Source organism: Genypterus blacodes, unplaced genomic scaffold, assembly GCF_046128005.1.
Source record: "Genypterus blacodes isolate CSIRO-AG114 ecotype Tasmania unplaced genomic scaffold, CSIRO-AGI_Gbla_v1 ptg000122l_1, whole genome shotgun sequence".
NCBI classification, from domain to species: Eukaryota; Metazoa; Chordata; class Actinopteri; order Ophidiiformes; family Ophidiidae; genus Genypterus; species Genypterus blacodes.
The window spans coordinates 943202-967552 of record NW_027466925.1 but is presented as its reverse complement, the minus strand read 5'-3'; the positions used below and the strand labels follow the sequence as shown (position 1 = coordinate 967552).

The 24351-nt window shown below is 40.5% G+C and overlaps 1 protein-coding gene and 1 long non-coding RNA gene across 3 annotated transcripts; both read left to right on the top strand.

Moving 5' to 3' along the window:
• Positions 1–8513: 8513 nt before the first annotated feature.
• LOC143010332 (uncharacterized) lies at positions 8514–9319 on the top strand. Its single transcript, XR_012964789.1, has 3 exons — positions 8514–8615; positions 8706–8803; positions 8912–9319. It is a non-coding gene; the product is annotated as an uncharacterized LOC143010332 (long non-coding RNA).
• A 2147-nt stretch (positions 9320–11466) lies between these two features.
• Positions 11467–15542, top strand: LOC143010284 (E3 ubiquitin-protein ligase TRIM39-like). 2 transcript variants are annotated; one of them, XM_076162544.1, is made up of 11 exons: positions 11479–11573; positions 12387–12481; positions 12591–12863; positions 12993–13359; positions 13450–13545; positions 13631–13864; positions 13940–14087; positions 14242–14268; positions 14383–14447; positions 14578–14700; positions 14944–15542. In XM_076162544.1, the coding sequence occupies exons 3-11, from the start codon at positions 12637–12639 to the stop codon at positions 15352–15354; spliced, it is 1698 nt and encodes a 565-aa protein (XP_076018659.1). In that variant the 5' UTR covers positions 11479–11573; positions 12387–12481; positions 12591–12636; the 3' UTR covers positions 15355–15542. The 2 variants fall into 2 exon arrangements, with proteins under 2 accessions (XP_076018658.1, XP_076018659.1); XM_076162543.1 differs by lacking the exon at positions 12387–12481 and having other exon boundaries at positions 11467–11573.
• The last annotated feature ends 8809 nt before the right edge of the window (positions 15543–24351 follow it).

The window sequence follows — 24351 nt, the reverse complement described above, 5'->3', positions numbered from 1 at the left end:
CATATCAAGCTATTCATTTCACTTCTTAAAAACAAACACTGGCTGAAGGTGTAATTTCTTTAAATTTACATAGTCTAAAGATAAAAAAGGTTGTAGAATTGGATACGTTGGTTCACTTGGGACAAAGTCATAGATGCTGAGCGTAACATGTGACTGAGTGAAATGCACGCAGGTGCAATTGGAGGCAGACTGACTGAAGAGCTACATTTGCCGGATACTTACTATAGGTATCAAAGATCTTAGAGGTGGCGCCGGGGTGTTGACAGCACCTTTGGGATCATCATTATTCCTTGTGATCATCTACAAATCAGCAACACAGATACGTGAAACAGAGAAAAACCAGCAATGCCACCAGTCTGTTATGCAGGTAAGACCAAGTCTGGACTTCAAGATGAAATCACTGTCTTTGGAAATGGTGTCTGCAACATCGCAAACCAGCATTTATGTGGAAATTATAGCACATGGTTACAATGAAGTAAAACAATAGTCTGTGTACAAATTGGGCACATTTCTCTGCTGGAATTACAGTAAAAATTATTCCCTATTTTTGTGTATATTATGTATATATATTATATTATACAGTGTATATACAGAGAGAGAGCGAGAGAGAGACAGAGAGAGAGAGAGAGAGAGAGAGAGAGAGAGAGAGAGAACGACAAAGAGAGCGACCATCATAACTTTAATTAACACTATATACTGTATTACTAAAGGTACTGTTTGATTTGGGATATATGTTGGAGATTCATATTCATAGACATTAGAAGAACAGCGGACAGTGCAGTCGGACTTAAAGCAATGTTGACAAATGAGCAGAAGAAGACAGGAAAGTAATTGTGATTATTCTTTTTTTAAATGTTAACAACAATATCAACCACGGGTGTTTACTATGGCGAAGTAATGGCCAGAAATTATGCAAAGCAGAAGTTAAGCCGACCTGCCTCATCTGATGTAAAACAGCACGCAAAAGCAGCAAATGGCTCAGAATCAGTACACAAATCCTATAATAAGATTGTAGATTTCACTTGCAAAAGACTCGGTCAGAGGGCACTGAAGGTCGACGCAGACGAGAAATACACACAAAACAAAGTATCCCAAACAATGACTAACAATATAAAATGCATTTTTCACTATCTTAAGATCAATCAACAGATACTTAATAAATAGAATCCTTCAAAGTGACTACTTGATGATATTTTGGAATTGACCATACGTAGACAAAGTGTTCCAACAAAACTTTCTATTTTCCTCCCACAGGCATCAAAATGACTCTGCAGTTGATCATCCTCCTCCCAGGTCAGTGTGTATGTCTGTGTGTGTCTGTGTGTTGTGTGTGTATGTATCTTTGTTCTTGATCTTTTGAATGTACTTGAGATGTTTGCCACTTTAAGGTACTGTCTCGATAGGTGTGTTGTGTGTGAGTGTGTGTTTTTTTCTTCTCAGGACTGTGTGCAGGCCGTGATATTCAATACTTCTTTGTTGATCAATCTTTGACCTGGCATGAAGCGCAAGCGCACTGCAGAGAGCAGTACACTGACCTGGCCACCGTGGAGGATATGGACCAGATGCAGGGATTGATGGGTGTAAACAGTGGTTATCTGGGAGACTTCTGGATAGGCCTTCATGACCAGGACTGGACCTGGAAGTGGTCCCTGTCCAGTGCAGAAGAAGATCAGTATACGCCGTGGGTGACATCTCAACCTGATTTCGCTGGCGGCAAAGAGTCGTGTGTTTCCACCGTGCAGGGAACATGGGCGGATCACAACTGCAATTGGGAATTGTTCTTTGTCTGCTATGACGCAAACAGAGGTGAGTACTTTCTACAACTGATGTATACTTTATTTCCACAAAGTTGCACATTATTGAATTGTGATTTATTATTATTATCCAATTCAGTTTGACGTCCACTGAACTGAAGTTGATCCGATGGCCTATTTTATTAATGAACTTTACCATGAACAACAGAATAAAGAGGAACAGAAATATAAATGGCATGTCAAACATCACAAAAACCATGTTCAAAAAGCTTTTCTATTTTTGAATCCAAAATATTTGCAATACATTGTCTAGATTCCTTTTTAATAGCAGTAAAGAAGGATTATAATTGTCATACCTGTGTTGCTGTTGTCTATTACTTGTGAATCTGCTGAGCCAGAGCTCCCTGCTGTTCCCCTACATGCCAGCAGATGTCACCTTCTTGCCACTCCAAACTGCTGTTCTTCTCGCCACTATTTATTGTCCCACCATGTTTGTATTGTGTGTCACCTCCTGTCTTTGTATCATTTGATTCTGCACTGCCTGCCTGTGAGTCTGTGTCTGTTAACCTGAAGACTCATGCCTGTGTGACCACCATTAAAACCTGTTGATTCACTATTACGCATGTTTCTCATGCCCTTTTCGGTCCTTCACTCTGAACCTGCAGTATTAGATTAGATTAGATTAGATTAGATTAGATTAGATTCAACTTTATTGTCAATGAGCAAGTACAGGTACAAGCCAATGAAACGCAGTAGCATCCAACCAGAAGTGCAAAAGTGTACTACTATATATACATAATACAGAATATATACAGAATATATACAGAATAAACTATATACATTATATATACTATATATACTAACTATAATTATAAATTAATGAATATGTAAATAAATAGTGCAAGGAGTCTTGGAAATGATCAGTGCAAACAGAAAGTTGTGCAAATTGCAGTGGAGTGCAAGATGATGCTAGAGGGAGGATGGAGTTGAGTGGGGGAATGGAGTAGAGTTCAGCAGGGTCACCGCCTCGTAGAAGAAACTCTTCCTGAGCCAGCTGGTGTGAGAGCGGAGGCTTCTGTAACACCTGCCGGATGAGTCTTTTATAATGTTCCTGGTTTTGCCCAGACAGCGTCGACTGTAGATCTGTTCAATGCTGTCCAGTTGTGTACCGGTATTCCTTTGGGCGGTTTTCACCACCTGCTGGAGTGCTTCCGGTCTGATGCGGAGCAGTTGCCATACCATACTGTGATACAGTTTGTGAGAATGCTCTCTATGGTACAGCGGTAGAAGTTCACCAGGATCCTGGGACAAAGGTGAGCTTTCTTAAGGCTCTGAAGAAAGTAGAGGCACTGTTGCGCCTTTTTAACCAGGGTGGAGGAGTTTATGAACCAGGTGAGATTATCGGAGATGTGGATGCCAAGGAACTTGAAGCTGGGCACACGCTCCACTGCAGCTCCGTTGATGGAGATGGGGGTGTGTGCATGGCTCCCGGCCCGCCTGAAGTCCACAATGATCTCCTTGGTTTTCTTGGTGTTGAGTGCCAGGTTGTTGTCAGCACACCACGTGGTCAGGTGCCATACTTCCTCCCTGTAGGCCGTCTCATCGTCGCCTCTGATCAGGCCTATCACCGTGGTGTCATCTGCGAACTTAATTATGGAATTGGAACCATAGATAGGAGCGCAGTCATGGGTGAATAGGGAGTAAAGGAGAGGGCTCAGCACGCAACCTTGTGGCACGCCGGTGTTCAGGGTGATAGTGGAGGAGGAGAGGTTGTCTATCTTAACAGACTGGGGTCTGTTAGATAGAAAGTTGAGAGTCCAATTGCAGAGGGATGAGTTGATACCAAGTTGGCTGAGCTTGGATATCAACTTGGAGGGGATCACAGTGTTGAATGCTGAGCTGAAGTCAATGAACAGCATTCTGGCATAACAGTTCGGAGTGTCCAAGTGTGTCAGTGTGGAGTGAAGTGCCGTGGAGATGGCGTCCTCAGTTGACCTATTGTGGCGGTAGGCAAACTGGTGAGGGTCCAAAGTAGCAGGCAGGCAGGGTTTTAAGTGTGAGAGGACCAGCCTCTCAAAGCACTTGGCGATGATGGGGGTGAGGGCAACTGGACGGAAGTCATTCAGGGCTGTAGCGGTGGAGTGCTTCGGCACTGGCACGACGGTGGCGGTCTTGAAGGTAGTGGGAACAACTGCTTGGGCCAGGGACAGGTTGAAAATGTCCGCAAAGACCCCGGCCAGCTGCTCTGCACACGCTTTGAGCACGCGCCCAGGTATTCCATCGGGGCCAGCTGCCTTCCGGGCGTTCACCTTGCTCAGGATGGAACAGACCTCTGAGGTGGAGAGTGTGAGAGGCAGATCGTTGAGGGGTAGATCTGCCTTGGACATCACCTCCCTGTTTTCCCGGTCAAAGCGAGCGTAGAAGTGGTATCATCTTTATCATCTTGAATCTCTCACCATGTGCTTTGCATGTGCATCATGAGTTTTTCCTCATCTTCCTTGAGAGCTTTGGGCTGGGTTGGGAATTATCCTGATGTTGTGGGTCTGCAAAGCCCTTTGAGACATCGTATGTCATATTGGGCTATACAAATAAAATTGACTTGAAATTGACTTGAATCTTTTTATCTCTTGTGTTGAATTCCCTCTGCTAGGCCACATGTCACATTTTGGTCTGGTTTTTGTTGCTCACATGAAATGACTTTGCATATTCTTCGTATCATATTCCAGATGTTTCAGCTGATTCTTCTGGCAGATTTGTCGTTGTGGTCAAAGCGTTGGCGTGGAATGATGCTCAGAGCTACTGCAGGCAGCACCACACTGACCTGGCCAGTGTGAGGAGCAACACTGAGAACGCTGAGATACTAAAGATGATAGGGGCTTGGACGGTTTGGATTGGTCTATTTAGAACCCCCTGGCAAAGTTGGTCAGATGGAATCAAGACTTCATTCACATATTGGAGTGAAGCACAGCCCGACAATTTCAGCAACGGCCAACGTTGCGTTAGCACTTTAGGCAAGAGTAGAAAATGGACGGATCGAAGCTGTGAAGATAGTCTTCCGTTTATGTGTTACGAGCGTAAGTTATTTTCATCAAATCAATGATAATTATGATTTTGTTCCATTGTGTATTACACTGATTAAATTTCGATTAAATGTGTTGCTTTACTTCATTTCTTTGGTTGTAATTAGTTATTACGAACCTGCAAGTTGTAAAGATGAAGATGAGCTCCACAATGGATGTGAATGACCCCGCAGCGGCAGAATCCATCTTAGAGCAGGTTAGACTCCAACAAAATGTCTGAATGATTGAAAAAATGATTGATTGATTAATTAATTGATTGATAGTTTGATTGATAGTGTGATTGATAGTTTGATTGATAGTTTGATTGATAGTTTGTTTGATTGATTGATTGATTGAAGAATACCTGTGTCTTTCTCTCGCTCTCTGTTAATGCACAACACCTTTGTTGTTCAGATTAAGAGGAGGATGGAGGAAAAAGGAATAAATGTCACAATTGAATGGGTGAAGAGGCAAGACGGAAGAATTTTCCACAAGGAAGAAGAAGATCTGATGAAGAAGGATGGCTAACTTATCAAGCTATTTTTCACATATCCGTGAGACACTGTAGTGATTTGAGAATCTTGTTGGATCTCATGAAAAAAAAAAAGTTTTTCAAGTTTAATTTTCCAGTTAGCACCATTGTTTTGTTCTTTTGTTGCAGTGTGCATGATGTTGTCATGGTTTGCTGTGTTTTTGAGTTAGGACACCTGATCTGAGCATGCTGCCTCATACTCTCTACTCTCTTTACTCTCGCTGTTAGAATGTTTCTATGTGTTTCTATGTTTCTATGTTTCACCTAATCATCGGACCAATTATAGACAAATTACATGTTATTAAATTGTGTATCAATGCAACAGCTGTTGCATGTTGTACTTCCTCTGTAGCCAGCAACTTGCACTAAAAAAATATTTTGATTATTTCTCATCATTTTTATTTTTATTTTATTTTATTATCTTCAATGAGTTCATTGTCAAAATATATTAGATAATGAATTCCTATTTTACAATTATGTTATAAAATGAAATGTAGTCTAATAAAATAATGTAATAATAAAATAATAATAATGTTTAATAAAACTTTATAGAATTAGAGATTTGTTGTCTGTCATTATCTATAGAAATACAATCCACATAATGGATACATTTCACTGCTTTCTACTTCATGGCTTGTACACACACGCACACGCACACACACACACACACACACACACACACACACACACACACACACACACACACACATACATCAACATTTACACAGATGCAGACTTAAAATTCAACACTAGACAAGCTATTCCCAAACTTAAGAATGCTGTGGCTCAATTTGATGTGTGAAAATCTTCTGCATCCCAAACCTTTAATCACAACTTTCATCAACACATAATAACACAAAATAATACTTCATTTAAATCCCATGACTTTGTTTTATCAGTTCTGAATACTAAATGTGAACTTAATGTGAATTTAATCATAAATATTTCATGGTAATAATATAATAATTATAAAACAAATAAAAGATTCTAACTATCTGATCCTGATTTGGATAAATCAATAGTTATATTATTAGAAAGGTAATTTTTATGTTTCAATTGTCTGTTTAGGTACTGGGAACACAGGATTAAATATTTTGACATCAAAGACACACACTTATTTTAAACTAAGGCTTGATGACTCGTTCAGACAGACAGACATGTTGTAAAAACTAAGAACAGGAGACACAGGTATACTAAGGATTGTGCATATACAATAACAATAATATAATTTTTTTCTTGCTTTCCCTTCCTCATGTTCATAAAGTGTATATTGTGTTTATTGTGTATATTGTTTATGCTGTGTATATTGTTTCTTGTGTGTATTTTGTATTTCTTCTATACCTATGCTGCTGTGACGACTGAATTTCGCATCGGTGAGATCAATAAAGTCCTATCCTATCCTATCCTATCCTATCCTAAACCTACAGGTGAGCTCACAATCGCCACCACAGACCACAATGGCCCTTTCGTTCATCTCTTACAGTTGTTTGTATATATAAACATTGTAAACTGATCCATGGATACTGCATTTCAGCATTAAAATATTTCCACTGGCCTGAAAACAAATTCATATATGGTATGTAAAACCATGCAAAACGATGTGTCGCATCTGATGGAAACTGACAAAAGATTATTACATAAACTTATGCAAAAACAGTTTGTCTGGTTTTCGTGTTTGTCCTTCAGCCACTGCAGGTACATCATTCACATGAGAGGTGAGCAGATGGACCATTTGGTGATGTTACCGATTTCCAGTCCAATGCATCCAGGTAAATGTTTAAAACTTGATTCTCTAATTGAACTTTGACCTGAGTTTGTATTGACTATTAAACTAAAACCTTCTGATGTTATTAGTGCATGTGTCAAAAATAGTGTTTCTCTGAAATACACTATATATTTGAAATCGATGCACTCTTTTCTCTTCTACAGTCTTTATAAGGACTTTACACCTCAGCCTCTTACTCTCAGGTCAGTGTGTGTGTGTGTGTGTGTGTGTGTGTGTGTATGTTTTTCTGTTTAACCATCTTATTACTGTTATGCACAATATACCTCTTTATCACAGTACTTAAGTTCTTTCTTTATTGATAATGTTTTTTCGATTGTACTTGAGATGTTTACGAGATGTTTACGGTTTTGGAGAGAAAAAATATATATGCCATTATTTTCCATCACTTTGACAATCTTGATATTAAATGATATTTGGCTTAATTGAAATACTGATAAAATGACTTCATACAGTAAAAGCAAAGCATATACTGGTGTGTGTGTGTTAATATGAATATCATATCACCCAACCCGACCACCCGAAAGAAAATGATTTACAAAGGAACATCTTACCACGTATGGCATAAACTCTTCTATTTTGTCTTTGCACACAGGGCTCTGTTCAGCTCTTCAGTATCATTACATCTTTATTGGCGAATCAAAGCAATGGCTTGAGGCTCAAAAGTACTGCAGAGAGAAGCACATTGAACTGGCCACCATAGATGACATGGAGGACGTGAAGGATCTGATTGTTGCTGCAGCCAATCGCGGCCCCTACTGGATAGGCATGAATGACATGGTCAAGAAGTGGGAGTGTTCTCTCCCTGGTGACACAGTTTATAGAAAAGGAGAAGATCGCTTTATGAACTGGTTCCCAAAAGAACCTAATAACTTAGGAGGCGACGAATACTGTGTTACCATACGCGAAGGGGGATGGAATGACATCTCATGCGACCACACGTTCCCCTTTGTCTGCTATGATAGTAGAGATCCTTGTGAGTACTTTTAAGAATTGATGTTTAAATTATTATGATCTTTAAAAAAAAACAATTTAATTCAGTTAAAGCTAAATCAACATTGTTAAAAGACATTAGTAGACTATATGTTACCACCCTGGCCTCAGTAAAAGTCCGTAGATACATTCCTAGCCAATAAACCTTTTTTCTCCAGCGAAGTACAGTACTGTCTATGTAAGCACAGAGATGAACTGGATTGAGGCTCAGAGCTACTGCAGGGACAACCACGTGGACCTGGCCAGTGCCAAGAACCAGACAGAGAACCAGATGCTCAACAACGTGGTGCCAAGCGGAATGACTGCTTGGATTGGCTTATATAGAAATGGCTGGGAAAGCTGGTCAAGCGGCAAGAATTCCTCATACCGATACTGGGAGGATGGATATCCAATGAATCCATTAGGTGACAGCGAATGTGCTGTTGGTAAAGCATTGAATGGAAAGTGGATTAACAGGCCGTGCACCGATACAGCAGTTTTCATCTGTTACACCTGTATGTAGTTTTCATCTTTACACTAACTACAGTTGATAATGTGGCATTTTTAATTCAATTCGTTTACTCTTTATTCCTTCCTTCTTTAAGCTAGTGAAAGACGGTCATATTTCAAAATGAAGCTGAGCACAGCGGACTACACTTTTGACATGAATGACCCTGCTGTGAAAGAAAGCATCCTTAAACAGGTATATCTAATTCCTCATTCATCATCTTACTTTAATCCCAATACACCTCTTATTATTGTTATTAGTAGTAGTAGAAGTATTTTAATGCAGTCTACTTTTGTTGTTCAGATTGAGGAGAAGATGAAAAAGAATGGCGTGACCAATGTCAAAATTGGCTGGATAAAGAAGTCAGACCAGAACATTTTCTCCAAAGAAAAAAGGGAATTGGTGAAGGATGAACATTGCTAATATGCTGTCACATCGTATTGGGGCCAAGTCCAGGCCACCATCTTTTTTGTTGTATGGGTTAGCAAACTTAATTTCATGTTTTGTTGTCCTGTAGTGCTGTACGGTTTTATTACAATACCCTTAGTTGTTCCAGTTTTCTTCTGGCTGGATGATTATTACAGATTTGAGCAGCAGACTGTGTGTGTAAAGCATGATAAAGGATCTCTTTAGCTAGGTGCTCTGTGTGAAATGCACAAAAATAAAATGATGTATTCACATTATTATTCACATCATCTTATATGGTATCCCTACTGGTTATCTATGGCTTGTTGGTAAGGTGAGACATGTTGTAGTAGTCAAGCAACTGTCAGAGGATAGTTCTGTAACATCTGATCTGGAGTAAAGATATTTCCTGTTTTATTTATATTTATTTAGGTTCTTGTCTCATTTCAAGCCCCTTTATTTCCTGTTGACTATGTTATTTTTTAAAATGGCCTCATTTAACTATAAGTATTGAATTCCAAATGTAAAAAAAAACCTTCTATACAGCAGCAAATAATGGAAATTCAACCAATCAGCATTAGCATGAGAACACCATTTTTAGGTGAAACAGAAGGAATTCAAAATGTCACTAGTCCCAACACTTTTGTCACACAAATTTATCGAACACAGAAACGCAGCTATGAGCCAGCGTGAAATAGAATAAAGTAAAGTCGTTATAAAGCAAACTCCATTAGAAATGTGTAACTCTGCAGATTACTTTACCCCTGGGTGTGGTCTTCTTAGGCCACCTGCTTCCGGTACCACTACACATCACTTCTGCAAACCACTTCTGATCTCTTGCCTCAACCAATTACAAACAAATTCATTGATGAAGATGTTTGTCAGTAAAAACTCAGAGACAGGCTGATTCAGGGTGTAATGTCTCTCATATATACATGACTTCATACCCATGACATAGACCTGAAATCAACAGTGAACACGTGTCACATGTGACACTCATCGTCGACTATTAAAAGGAATGATTTACCGATCATGTTGTTACCCACATGCACATGACTCGGACAAAGCCCAGGGTGCGGCCAGCCACCCAGAAGCTGCTCATTATATGATCAGTCTGGCACTCAAGTGTGTTTAAGAGGTTTGTCATTTCAATTCCTAAAGAGGAGCCTGTTCAACGTGTTCATATAATTTCTGCATAGGCTGTTTGACACACACGTCATATTTTATCTCGCCTAGTTTGTCTCCTTTGAGAGGGCCTTTGCATAACATTCATATGTGGGAATCTATCAGTGTCTCAGACTGAACAAAAACGTATCCAACTAGGGTAAGGATTAGGATTTCTGAAATGACTAAATGTATTTTAGTTCAGTTATCAGCCATCCATACCATATCTTAACAATCTGTCATTACATCAAATGACAGCATTCATCTCAACTCTCCTGTAACTCCTGTTAAGAACCATCTTTGTTTGCAAACTACAATCAAGGACAAATGAAGGCAATGAAACTGTCCCAACCCTAATCCGGAAGGTACAGGACATATTCAATAGCACCCTGGTATAATTGCTGCAGCTGGGGATGCTTTGTATTGAGAAACACATGCTACATGCTTGCTTTTTCATGGTGTCACCACAGAGCCCAATTGATAACAGCCACCTGCAAAATTCATGTATTGCCGAGTCAGTGTCAGCGGATGGGACACAAACAAAGCTGGAGTTCGGCAGCAGAAGAATGTGGGTTCCACCCCATCAACATTTAATGCAAGGGTGCTTGTCAGGGTGCTTATTATCCCTTAATAATGTCATCAGTCAGCACCGCTGCCAAAGCTGCCAGGGTTCGTGGGCAATCTTGGATCCTTAACCGACCGATCTGTAATTATGTATGTATGGAAAACCATTGATGACAGAGATTTCTTTTAATGTAGCAGCTGACTACTGTTTTTTTGACCACTGAGGGGGCCCACAGCAGGAAGGTCCTGGTCCTGGTCCTGGGATTCCCAGCCAGGTCCTTTCTGCTACCTCGCGGCCCTGAAAGGACAAGCAGCCATGGAGAATGAATGAATAAATGAATCAATAAGAGGGCCTTGACACTTTTATTCCAGACAGGTATGAAGTGCATATGTGACTGATCAGTAGGTCATGGCGATTGGCCTTGTTTTGAAGATCAAGAGCAGATTAGTGTGTTGGCTATAATGTGCATCTTTCTTCGTAAACCTATAATAAAATTTTGTGTTATTTCAACCTGAGCGTCTCTTGCAGCTGCTCCTGCAGATGTCGTCTCTCCTGTGACTGGGCACTAAAGGATCTCACAAACCCTTCCTTGAAGAAGACGCCCATCTGTCATTTCCTTGCCCAGATTTTTCCAACAGTAATGAATGCTAGGAAATTGTGGCACTGAAAAAGCAGCATGACCAGAAATACCTGTTAAACTTTGGCAGCAGCACTGTGGGAGGGTCTCGTATCCAACAGTACTTTAGAAGGTGTTTAGCTACACAGGCGTAAACAAGTGCAAGTGCTACGTCTGATACACATCGATACTCCTTGGAATATCTGTCCGCACAGGTAAGATCTCTCTCTTACCCATTAGATTTGTTGTATCATGCTCTATTTGCACATGACTGGTGTTACCCACAGACGTCCTGTGGTTTAGCCCTAATTGGATGCTAAATGTATTGAGGCAAGTAAGCCATTTATAGGTGGTCGTTGCGGATTTAATCGCCGTCTGATTCGACAATGTCTGCGTGTTTTTCAAGTTGGAACTGTTTGTAGGATGAAGAACTTCACCCAAAAAAATGTTTTCACCGCGACCTCCATTGTTATCAACAACGAACAAGAAAAGTGCAGTATTGAAAAAACCCAGAATGTGAAGAAGAAGTAAACCAGGTTAACAAATAGGAAAACAATGGAAGCAAAGGTTTGAATTTCAGCCATCAGCAATTTAGACATCAACTTCTTTATGGAATGAAGTGAAAAGGCACTTTGAGCAGCACACCCAGACCAAAACTGTTACATTACATTACGGTCATTTAGCAGACGCTTTTATTCAAAGCGACTTCCAATTATTGCACGGCAGCCATTATTCGGCGCCCTTGAGCAGTTGAGGGTTCGGTGCCTTGCTTAGGGGCACCTCGGCAGTGCCCTGGTGGCAAACTGGCAACTCACCAGCTACCAGTCCACTTACTTGGTCCATACGGGACTTAAACCAGCCACCCTCCGGTTCCCAAGCGGAATCCCTACCGACTGAGCTACTGCCGCCCAAGTTCTATTTAATTTGTCCATCAGGACATGTGAGGCGCTCGCATTGTTTTGTTCCTGTGTTATTTATCATCATCATCATCATACATCACAATGTTTCTGTCGCCTCTTACGCAACAGCATTCCTTCACGCAAATGCAGGCAATAAAAAAAAAATCATCACAGAGGACGAAAAGCTTGCGAGTCTTTAAGCTTTTATGTTTTCGATCTGTCTAGTAGGTAACTGGTTTGACTAGTTTAAAGTGCAAATCTGCCCGATTCATTTCCTCATTCACCAAACATAGACCATTTGCTCTCTTCCACCTGGTGTTGTTGGTATTACAGGAGTCCCGACTTCCATCCAATCATCCAGTTGAAGGTTTGAGGAACCATGGCCTTCGTGCTGTCTGAGGACCAGCTCCAGTGCAGTATATGTTTGGACACCTTTACCAACCCTGTATCCATCCCGTGCGGACACAACTTCTGCATGCGATGCATCAAACGTTTCTGGAAGACCAAAGACACGCCAGAGTGTCCCATGTGTAAGGAGACCTTCAGATACCGGCCAGAACTCAGAATCAACGTTGGATTGAGAGACATCGCTGAACAGTGTATAAGGTCGATAGACGCTATTGTCTCTCTGATTTTGATCTTTTGAGTATATAAATTGTATGAAATCTAAACATTGTTTATATGTTGTTCTTCTTCTCTTTTTGGCTGTGAAACTGAAAACAATGAACTCAAAAGGTCTAACAAGCCACCCCATCACAACGAACTGCCCCAAGGAACCACCGAGCCTCCCACGATGAGGCCCAGTGACGTCACCTGTGACATCTGCATCGAAGAACATTTAACAGCTGTCAAGTCGTGCCTCGTTTGCCAGGAGTCCTACTGTGCTGCCCACCTGATACCTCATCAGAGGGACCCAGCCCTGCAGAGACACCGGATGTCTGATCCAGCCACATTCGCTACGAGAAACCTCTGCAGGACTCACAATCAGAAACTGGAGATGTTCTGCAAGACAGACCACATGCCTGTGTGTATGCAATGCACAAAGACAGAGCACAGAGACCACACAACCGTCATTCTAGACAAGGAAAGCAAGAAGATCAAAGTGAGGAAGAGAACATATAGTCGCATCTGATTCCCTGATAAAGTACATTGAGAAGCTCTGATATTAAATGGCCTTGTTAAACCTTCACAGCGTCAGTTGACGACGATGGAAGAAGAGTTTTATCAGATGATCCAACACAGACTGATCAAGGCTGAGGAGATCAAACATTCAATCAAATTAAGCCAAGTCAGTTTTGGGAGGGATGTGTTTCATTCCAATTTTACCAATTTCTGTAAGGAATTCTTGACACTGATATTGGGTATCTTTTCAGAGCCTCACACAGAGAGAGATACAGAGCAGCATGCAGATGTACACCATGTTTGCCAATGCCATTGAGAGAAACCAGGCCGAGTTGATACAGGAGCTGGAGGACAGGCAGGGTGCGGCCGAGAAGAGGGCGAAAGAGCTGCTGGATCATCTGGAGCAAGAGGTTAACGAGTTGCAAAGGCGAAGATTTGAGCTGAAGCACCTGGAGCACACTGACAACCCTCTGCATATCGTACAGGTACTGATCGTTGCAAACATTGAGACTATGTGTTTGATTCCCAGTGGTAACGCTGATAAATCGTCCCTGTTTCAGAGTTTTCCCTCGCTGTGTGCCCCTCTGTCCACCAAGGACTGGGTTGACACCTCTGTCTACACAGACAGTTGCATGGGCTCAACCAGGAGAGCCATCTCCAAGCTGATGGACATCTGCCAGGAACTTGAGGGGAAGGTGTCTGCAGACGGTCAGTCAATACTTCCTGTTGTCTTGAGGACATTTGTATGAATATTTTACAGAAAGACATTTGTTCCACTTGGGAAATCATAATATCACAATTCAATAATTCGTAAGACTTCCCTAAAAAAACAACAAAAACATCTCTGTCTTCCCTTTTGCAGAAGTGGACAAGACAAATCAATATGCAGGTATGTGTGTGTACTGAGCTGCAAAACGTCCAGCTGTGTTTCAACTCAAATGAGAGCAAGTTACTTGGATTAATTTATCCATTAATTTATTGAATAATTTCCTGGTCTCTGCAGTGGACGTGACTATGGATCCTGCAACTGCTGCATCCTGGGTGGTCGTGTCTGCAGATAAAAAGAAGGTATATTACCACTCTATGGACGTATGTGACAATAAATGAATAACAGCTAAGATTGTCAGATGCTGGTGTGGATGATGATGATGATGACGATGATGATGATGATGATGATGATGATGATTATGATCCGCAGGTGAGCCTTAACTGTCGCCAAAGGAGGTCCTTGATCCCCGATGACCCCCTCAGGTTCGACTCCTGCGTGTCCATTCTGGGAAAACAAGGCTTTACCAGTGGAAGACGCTACTGGGTGGTCGAGGTATAAACAAAATACACTCAAGGCCTGAGGGTTTCCAGAGGGAGGGCTTTTTCACATGCTCCTCTGTAACTAGTGTGATTGTTCCAGGTGACATCTAAGCCATTGCCATAGTTAGGTTAGGTGTTTTCGTGTGCTTAGGTAATCCAAAAAGGATCAAATGTGTAGCAGCTACACTGAAATGCAGCTGCCAAATCTGTCTGATTGTCTCCACATGGGTTTTAATTCCTTTATCCTGCGTTCTAGGTGGGGGAAAAAACAGACTGGGACCTGGGCGTGGCCAAGGAGTCCATCAACAGAAAGGGAGCCATCACCGTACGTCCCGACTGCGGCTACTGGGCCATCTGCCGCCGTAAAGGCGGCAACCTGAGCGCCTGCACAGGCCCATCCACTCCCCTCCACCTGCAGCACACCCCCCAGAGAGTGGGCATCTTCCTGGACTACCAGGAGGGCATGGTCTCCTTCTATGACGTTGAGGCAAAGAGTCACATTTACACTTACAGCGAGTGTGAGTTCGGCGAGGCCATCTACCCCTACTTTAACACCTGTGTCCATGACAACGGGAAGAATACGGGCCCTTTGGTGATCTGTCCCATTCAGCGAGGGGTCTCGGCAATGACGGAGATTCAGCAGAAAACTGGGATCCAATTTTTTTGATGGGAAAACAAGTCGAGGGCGGGTAGGGAGAAAATGCTGTTTATCTCTATTAAGCCTCATCTTCAGCAGTGATGAAGGTTGTTCTTTCACAGACACACTTGCCTGATTTGAAGTAAATTCAAAAGCTTCTGTGCTGCAAAATCATGTGTGTATCTTAGAAAACCTGATTTTATATGCTCATGTTCTATTTCGGGGACCAAAATAGCATGAATGTAACCCAGCAGCTGTTTGCCATATTGTCTATTTTGCATTTTGTTTTGCTATATAAATACATTTTTATTAGTTTTCTTTCAGTTTTTGGAACAGATGGGCTCCCACGGTTTTGGCTTTCTTTTGTTTGTCCACTTCTGCTCTAATAATACACATATGAAATACAGATTACAGATATTATTGTAGTATTTGTCTTTTACTCATACTAAAAATTCCTTTACTGAAGTTATTCACAATAGCTGATGTGCCATTAGGGGACTGGAATGTGGTTGTACTTTGACATTTATTCATCTAAGGTATCTGGATCTATCTAATAAATAAATAAATAAAAATAAATCTATTAAAAACATTTCTGTCTCTTGTCTTTACCTTAAAATAATAAATAATCCTTTCCTGCTCTGAAAAGAGAACTGGGGCACTTCATGGCAAATGAGGTCCGAGTCAGGACGGCTCGGCAAAAAAGCAATAAAGAAGTGATCAGATGTACACACAGATGTCCACTGTTGACATTCCCACTTCAAAGGAAACACAATGAGCTCTACATATCTTTGCTTATACTTCTGAAAAGTGACAAATTCATAAAAAATCCTATTTATTCTGACTCTGAGATGCGACACATTTTATTTGTATAGTGCTTTTCTAAATTTTGAGGCACTTTTAATCACATAGGAAATTACATAGGCTATAAAAACGGCAACAATCATGATGACAGTAAAATGGGGGAAACAAAGCAAGCAAATATGATGTAATATAATGTAAACAAACAAAAGGTTTGATGTTGTTTACCTTCAGGGAAACATTGTTGTCATGCAGCTATGAGGTCTGTGTGACAGACAGGTTCAGGTTTGACTGCAGTCCTGGCGGCAGAGGGCTGCAGTAAATACAATCACACAGTGGATGGTGTACGTTCTTGGCTCTCTCTTCCTCACACACATTTTACTGAACACGCCCTGACTTTCACCTCCGGACTTACCTCAGACACAAACAATGAATGTCAGTCACACACTCATCAGACAATAAAGTCAATAAATTATTATCTGATTTCAGGTTTAAATATTTGTTTTCATCGCCACAGACCACAGAGGCTGCATGACTCACACAGCAACACCACTTCTGGAACTAATGCGAGCAAAAACTGCAAATCCTTATTTGTATACTATGAACTTGACTGTATTAACACACATAACTTCTTATAATTAAATACGTATGTGTCAACACATGAGTTAATATGTTTACCTCATTAGTCAACTCTGATATACCTTACTGAGGCTCTACACCTCACAGAATTTGAATTCTTATTGCAATCGATCGCACCAAGGTTTGTGTGTGTTTGTGTGTATTGTCCAATTTGACATGATTCTATGTCAAGTGTGCAGAGTCATTCATGTCAAATGTACTTTGAATAAAAAATAGTTCTCTTCAGTGTCATTGCTGTATCTGTTGATGATCTGTTGACTGTTGATGAATATGACCGTGTGCAACCTGTGTATCTAGGGCACGAGTTTTCACCCAATGCGTGTGGCATGTTCCATTGCAACACATTGTGTGTGTGCGTGTGTGTGCGTGTGTGTGTGCGTGTGTGTGGGCGTGTGTGTGCGTGTATGTGTTATTCCGCCCTGAGCCATAGCCGGTAAATAAAAAGACAATGATCTTGTCAATTGACAGTAAATTAAACTGATCTTCTTGTCTACAACATAACTGAGCAGGGTGGATTAATTAAATATGACCCACATTAAGTGAGCGGGCCAATTATAGAGGCAGATCTCGATATGTTTGCCTTCTTTCAATAGATCCAAGTGATCATCAAACATAAAGTGCCTCACTACACTGAATTTCCTCATCCTCCACTGAAACATTTTACCCCTATTATTTGTCCTAGGCACATGGCTTTGATTGCTTGGCTGATCAAGGAATTTCCACAAAGACGTGTGTGTCCAGGGAAGCACAAAGGTTGTCTACTGCAGTGGTTCTCAAACTGTGGTACTCCTGCGGAGTTCCCTGTAGTGGTACGCGCACGAATCAAAAAAAAATATCGGAAATGCGACTTAAAATAAATTGAGCAATAAATTGAGTTTAATCTAATCTAATCTAATTCTGCATAGCATCTGAATAGGGTAGGCCTACGCTACTGTATTTTAACATCGGCCATAGTGGTGGTACTTGGAGAGCCAAATATTTTCTGAGGTGGTACCTGATGTAAAAAGTTTGAGAACCACTGGTCTACTAAATATTACACAAGATTTAATTGAAGTACCCACACCAAATGAGAGACAGCACAGTCCATCCATTACAAGGATTAACTGAAATGTTAGTTATATTCAGAATTTATACTTAGAAGTACTTTTTGTATCATTACAAGTTTATCTAAATAAGAAGTTATAATATGTCAAACTCTCATAGAACGCTGACCCCACAGATGACCTCAGAGTTGAATCTACGCTGCTCTGACACAGTATCAAACACATTGAGATACTTTATTGTGGAGATGTTTGTGTACCATCGAGGATGCCAAGGATAGATCGGAAGACGCAGCCTTCATTCAGTTACAAAAATGTGAGTACAAAATGTGCTCAAGTGCAGATCATGTTACCAAATATTTTCTGGGAGCATCAAAGGCACCCACATACTTGGGTGTGGTGTTGGTTTTGGCACAGTACTTTAGACTTTAGACACTGAGAAAGTGCAAATCAAATCAAATCAAATCAAATCAAATCAAATCAAATCAAATCAAATCAAATCAAATCAAATCAAATCAAATCAAATCAAATCAAATCAAATCAAATCAAACAAATCAATTGTATTAGTAAAGCCCAATATCCCATATAATGTCTCAAAGGGCATATATATTACCATATATATATAATGAGTTAGGATGTAGGGCGGCAGTAGCTCATCCCGCTTGGGATCCGGAGGGTCGCCGGTTTGAGTCCCGTATGGACCAAGTAAGTGGACTGGTAGCTGGTGAGTTGCCAGTTTGCCTCAAGGGCACTGCCGAGGTGCCCCTGAGCAAGGCACCAAACCCCCAACTGCTCCAGGACGCCGAATAATGGCTGCCCTGCAATAGTTGGAAGTCGCTTTGCATAAAAGAGTCTGCTAAATGACCGTAATGTAATGTAATGATGAAGGGTGTCTCTAATAGCAACAACATCTGAGGCTGCTCATTTTAGAGTTTTCTATTTCTGCTTTTATGTTGTCAAACTTATTTGTGAAGAACTCTGTGAACTCATTTGTTAAATACTGAGAGGTAATTGTGGCTGCAGGTTTGTTTAAAGGCTGCATCGAATAAAAACCTTGGGGATTTATTATCATCGATAAGTCTGGGGTAGTAAGAGGTTCTAGCAGAGGTGAGAATTGGTGAATTTCGAGGAACTGCTTCATTTAGTGGCATAAAGTCTTTATCTCTAATAAGTTGTGATCACGCAGCTAATTGGTAGCAACTTTCCTGCTAGAGATCTCACATTTATAAAGCCTAAATCAAGTTTCACGTATCAGATTACGAGTACACCTGTAACGACTTCTAGCAGGCAGAACGGTTGGTACAGATTCTATCATTTGGGTTATTCCAACACGGTTCTGTACATTTTAACGATTACAACTAGGTTCATAAGGAGCATTGTGACTGTCAACACTGTCTCTATGGGATGGATGTTTGTGTTGGCAATATGATCTGCGCTGGTTCTGAATGTGCAAGTTATTTATGGCCCTGTTGACTGATTGATTGAGAACCAGAGCAGGACAGGTAGCTCGCCCTTGAAGTATTCAGTGTATCAGATGTCACTGTTTTCTCAGCTGCTTCATTATTTGGAGCGACACATTGTGCAAGCGGCGAACTGATGCAAGTAGGCACCGTGGAAGTTTCCCCTGTTTTTCTTGCACATTCGAAAGCGGCAAAAGAACTGAGACCCCTCTTAAATTATTTGACGTTGTGAGATATATTAAAGAAGAAACAGGTCAGAGTCTCGAGGAATCGAGGAACAGCAGTTCCTCAACAGACAAAATTACTATTACTACTTATAAATTATGGAATTTATCCTGGGGCCATTACCTTTGTTGGGGCAAAACACGTGAGAGAACTGGTTCAGGTGGAGTCTTTGTGTGTGTGTGTGTGTGTGTGTGTGTGTGTGTGGTAGGGGAATGTGAAACTCATCAATGTTTTATCGTCACCTGAGAGAATAACGGTGCCGACATTAAAAATCATGTTAAATTATTTGTTTTCAAAGCATAGATAGAGTACAAATCTGTAATTGCAATATATGTATTTATTTAATAAAAACTAAATTTGTTTGTAAAATAGTTAGTCAGTTATATAGTTATTATAGTAATTTGACAGTAGAATACTGCTTTTAATGTTGTAATGGACAGAAAATGTGATAGAATTTGGTGTATGAGAAGCACAATTTGGATTTAAATTGGACAGAGAAGTATAGTTTAATGACATTGTTTCATGGTAATTTTACAGTAAGACACTTGTTGAAGTGTGCCAGCATGCCTTGCAGCAACAGACTTAATATTTCTGCCGTTAAAATGTTTATCCTGCACGTTTTATGTTCTTACTATTACTGACTTCTCTCGTGTTTCCGTCTGTTTCCTCCTCCTGTGTTTTACAGTGAGAGTTTATTTGTCACCGTCTCCCTTTTTCATTTCACACGAAATGAAACAAGCAACTAGACGCTACAGCAATGCCATTTTTGACAATGAGAACCCAACTGGTCACAATGCTAATAAATAGCACAAAGTAGTTATATAGAAAATGTGTGTTTGTAATGCTAATCTAAAAGCAAAACCGTGTTGTTGTTGACATTGTCAAATCCTTTTATAGTTACTGTGATTGACTGGAATCAAATTAACACAAGTTTTACAAGTTTTTTTTGTTTCTGTTTAATGTGACAGTATGTTCTTTTTTATGTTCAGTTTCAACACCTGTCCACGATTTCACAATGCAATAATTTTCTTGCTTGTGCAATCAGGATCTCCAAACAATGCAGAGAAAGTGATCAGATGTACACACAGATGTCCACTGTTGACATTCCCACTTCAAAGGAAACACAATGAGCTCTACATATCTTTGCTTATACTTCTGAAAAGTGACAAATTCATAAAAAATCCTATTTATTCTGACTCTGAGATGCGACACATTTTATTTGTATAGTGCTTTTCTAAATTTTGAGGCCTTTTTAATCACATAGGAAATTACATAGGCTATAAAAACGGCAACAATCATGATGACAGTAAAATGGGGGAAACAAAGCAAGCAAATATGATGTAATATAATGTAAACAAACAAAAGGTTTGATGTTGTTTACCTTCAGGGAAACATTGTTGTCATGCAGCTATGAGGTCTGTGTGACAGACAGGTTCAGGTTTGACTGCAGTCCTGGCGGCAGAGGGCTGCAGTAAATACAATCACACAGTGGATGGTGTACGTTCTTGGCTCTCTCTTCCTCACACACATTTTACTGAACACGCCCTGACTTTCACCTCCGGACTTACCTCAGACACAAACAATGAATGTCAGTCACACACTCATCAGACAATAAAGTCAATAAATTATTATCTGATTTCAGGTTTAAATATTTGTTTTCATCGCCACAGACCACAGAGGCTGCATGACTCACACAGCAACACCACTTCTGGAACTAATGCGAGCAAAAACTGCAAATCCTTATTTGTATACTATGAACTTGACTGTATTAACACACATAACTTCTTATAATTAAATACGTATGTGTCAACACATGAGTTAATATGTTTACCTCATTAGTCAACTCTGATATACCTTACTGAGGCTCTACACCTCACAGAATTTGAATTCTTATTGCAATCGATCGCACCAAGGTTTGTGTGTGTTTGTGTGTATTGTCCAATTTGACATGATTCTATGTCAAGTGTGCAGAGTCATTCATGTCAAATGTACTTTGAATAATAAAATAGTTCTCTTCAGTGTCATTGCTGTATCTGTTGATGATCTGTTGACTGTTGATGAATATGACCGTGTGCAACCTGTGTATCTAGGGCACGAGTTTTCACCCAATGCGTGTGGCATGTTCCATTGCAACACATTGTGTGTGTGCGTGTGTGTGCGTGTGTGTGTGCGTGTGTGTGGGCGTGTGTGTGCGTGTATGTGTTATTCCGCCCTGAGCCATAGCCGGTAAATAAAAAGACAATGATCTTGTCAATTGACAGTAAATTAAACTGATCTTCTTGTCTACAACATAACTGAGCAGGGTGGATTAATTAAATATGACCCACATTAAGTGAGCGGGCCAATTATAGAGGCAGATCTCGATATGTTTGCCTTCTTTCAATAGATCCAAGTGATCATCAAACATAAAGTGCCTCACTACACTGAATTTCCTCATCCTCCACTGAAACATTTTACCCCTATTATTTGTCCTAGGCACATGGCTTTGATTGCTTGGCTGATCAAGGAATTTCCACAAAGACGTGTGTGTCCAGGGAAGCACAAAGGTTGTCTACTGCAGTGGTTCTCAAACTGTGGTACTCCTGCGGAGTTCCCTGTAGTGGTACGCGCACGAATCAAAAAAAAATATCGGAAATGCGACTTAAAATAAATTGAGCAATAAATTGAGTTTAATCTAATCTAATCTAATTCTGCATAGCATCTGAATAGGGTAGGCCTACGCTACTGTATTTTAACATCGGCCATAGTGGTGGTACTTGGAGAGCCAAATATTTTCTGAGGTGGTACCTGATGTAAAAAGTTTGAGAACCACTGGTCTACTAAATATTACACAAGATTTAATTGAAGTACCCACACCAAATGAGAGACAGCACAGTCCATCCATTACAAGGATTAACTGAAATGTTAGTTATATTCAGAATTTATACTTAGAAGTACTTTTTGTATCATTACAAGTTTATCTAAATAAGAAGTTATAATATGTCAAACTCTCATAGAACGCTGACCCCACAGATGACCTCAGAGTTGAATCTACGCTGCTCTGACACAGTATCAAACACATTGAGATACTTTATTGTGGAGATGTTTGTGTACCATCGAGGATGCCAAGGATAGATCGGAAGACGCAGCCTTCATTCAGTTACAAAAATGTGAGTACAAAATGTGCTCAAGTGCAGATCATGTTACCAAATATTTTCTGGGAGCATCAAAGGCACCCACATACTTGGGTGTGGTGTTGGTTTTGGCACAGTACTTTAGACTTTAGACACTGAGAAAGTGCAAATCAAATCAAATCAAATCAAATCAAATCAAATCAAATCAAATCAAATCAAATCAAATCAAATCAAATCAAATCAAATCAAATCAAATCAAATCAAATCAAATCAAATCAAATCAAATCAAACAAATCAATTGTATTAGTAAAGCCCAATATCCCATATAATGTCTCAAAGGGCATATATATTACCATATATATATAATGAGTTAGGATGTAGGGCGGCAGTAGCTCATCCCGCTTGGGATCCGGAGGGTCGCCGGTTTGAGTCCCGTATGGACCAAGTAAGTGGACTGGTAGCTGGTGAGTTGCCAGTTTGCCTCAAGGGCACTGCCGAGGTGCCCCTGAGCAAGGCACCAAACCCCCAACTGCTCCAGGACGCCGAATAATGGCTGCCCTGCAATAGTTGGAAGTCGCTTTGCATAAAAGAGTCTGCTAAATGACCGTAATGTAATGTAATGATGAAGGGTGTCTCTAATAGCAACAACATCTGAGGCTGCTCATTTTAGAGTTTTCTATTTCTGCTTTTATGTTGTCAAACTTATTTGTGAAGAACTCTGTGAACTCATTTGTTAAATACTGAGAGGTAATTGTGGCTGCAGGTTTGTTTAAAGGCTGCATCGAATAAAAACCTTGGGGATTTATTATCATCGATAAGTCTGGGGTAGTAAGAGGTTCTAGCAGAGGTGAGAATTGGTGAATTTCGAGGAACTGCTTCATTTAGTGGCATAAAGTCTTTATCTCTAATAAGTTGTGATCACGCAGCTAATTGGTAGCAACTTTCCTGCTAGAGATCTCACATTTATAAAGCCTAAATCAAGTTTCACGTATCAGATTACGAGTACACCTGTAACGACTTCTAGCAGGCAGAACGGTTGGTACAGATTCTATCATTTGGGTTATTCCAACACGGTTCTGTACATTTTAACGATTACAACTAGGTTCATAAGGAGCATTGTGACTGTCAACACTGTCTCTATGGGATGGATGTTTGTGTTGGCAATATGATCTGCGCTGGTTCTGAATGTGCAAGTTATTTATGGCCCTGTTGACTGATTGATTGAGAACCAGAGCAGGACAGGTAGCTCGCCCTTGAAGTATTCAGTGTATCAGATGTCACTGTTTTCTCAGCTGCTTCATTATTTGGAGCGACACATTGTGCAAGCGGCGAACTGATGCAAGTAGGCACCGTGGAAGTTTCCCCTGTTTTTCTTGCACATTCGAAAGCGGCAAAAGAACTGAGACCCCTCTTAAATTATTTGACGTTGTGAGATATATTAAAGAAGAAACAGGTCAGAGTCTCGAGGAATCGAGGAACAGCAGTTCCTCAACAGACAAAATTACTATTACTACTTATAAATTATGGAATTTATCCTGGGGCCATTACCTTTGTTGGGGCAAAACACGTGAGAGAACTGGTTCAGGTGGAGTCTTTGTGTGTGTGTGTGTGTGTGTGTGTGTGTGTGTGGTAGGGGAATGTGAAACTCATCAATGTTTTATCGTCACCTGAGAGAATAACGGTGCCGACATTAAAAATCATGTTAAATTATTTGTTTTCAAAGCATAGATAGAGTACAAATCTGTAATTGCA

Bases quoted from the DNA above. Each gene is read 5' to 3' on its own strand.
- LOC143010284 (XM_076162543.1), top strand. From the start codon at position 12,637: ATGGCCTTCGTGCTGTCTGAGGACCAGCTCCAGTGCAGTATATGTTTG. The intron at 12,864-12,992 runs GTCGATAGACGC...TGAACTCAAAAG, and splicing joins ATCGCTGAACAGTGTATAAG to GTCTAACAAGCCACCCCATC. The intron at 13,546-13,630 runs GTCAGTTTTGGG...GTATCTTTTCAG, and splicing joins ATTCAATCAAATTAAGCCAA to AGCCTCACACAGAGAGAGAT.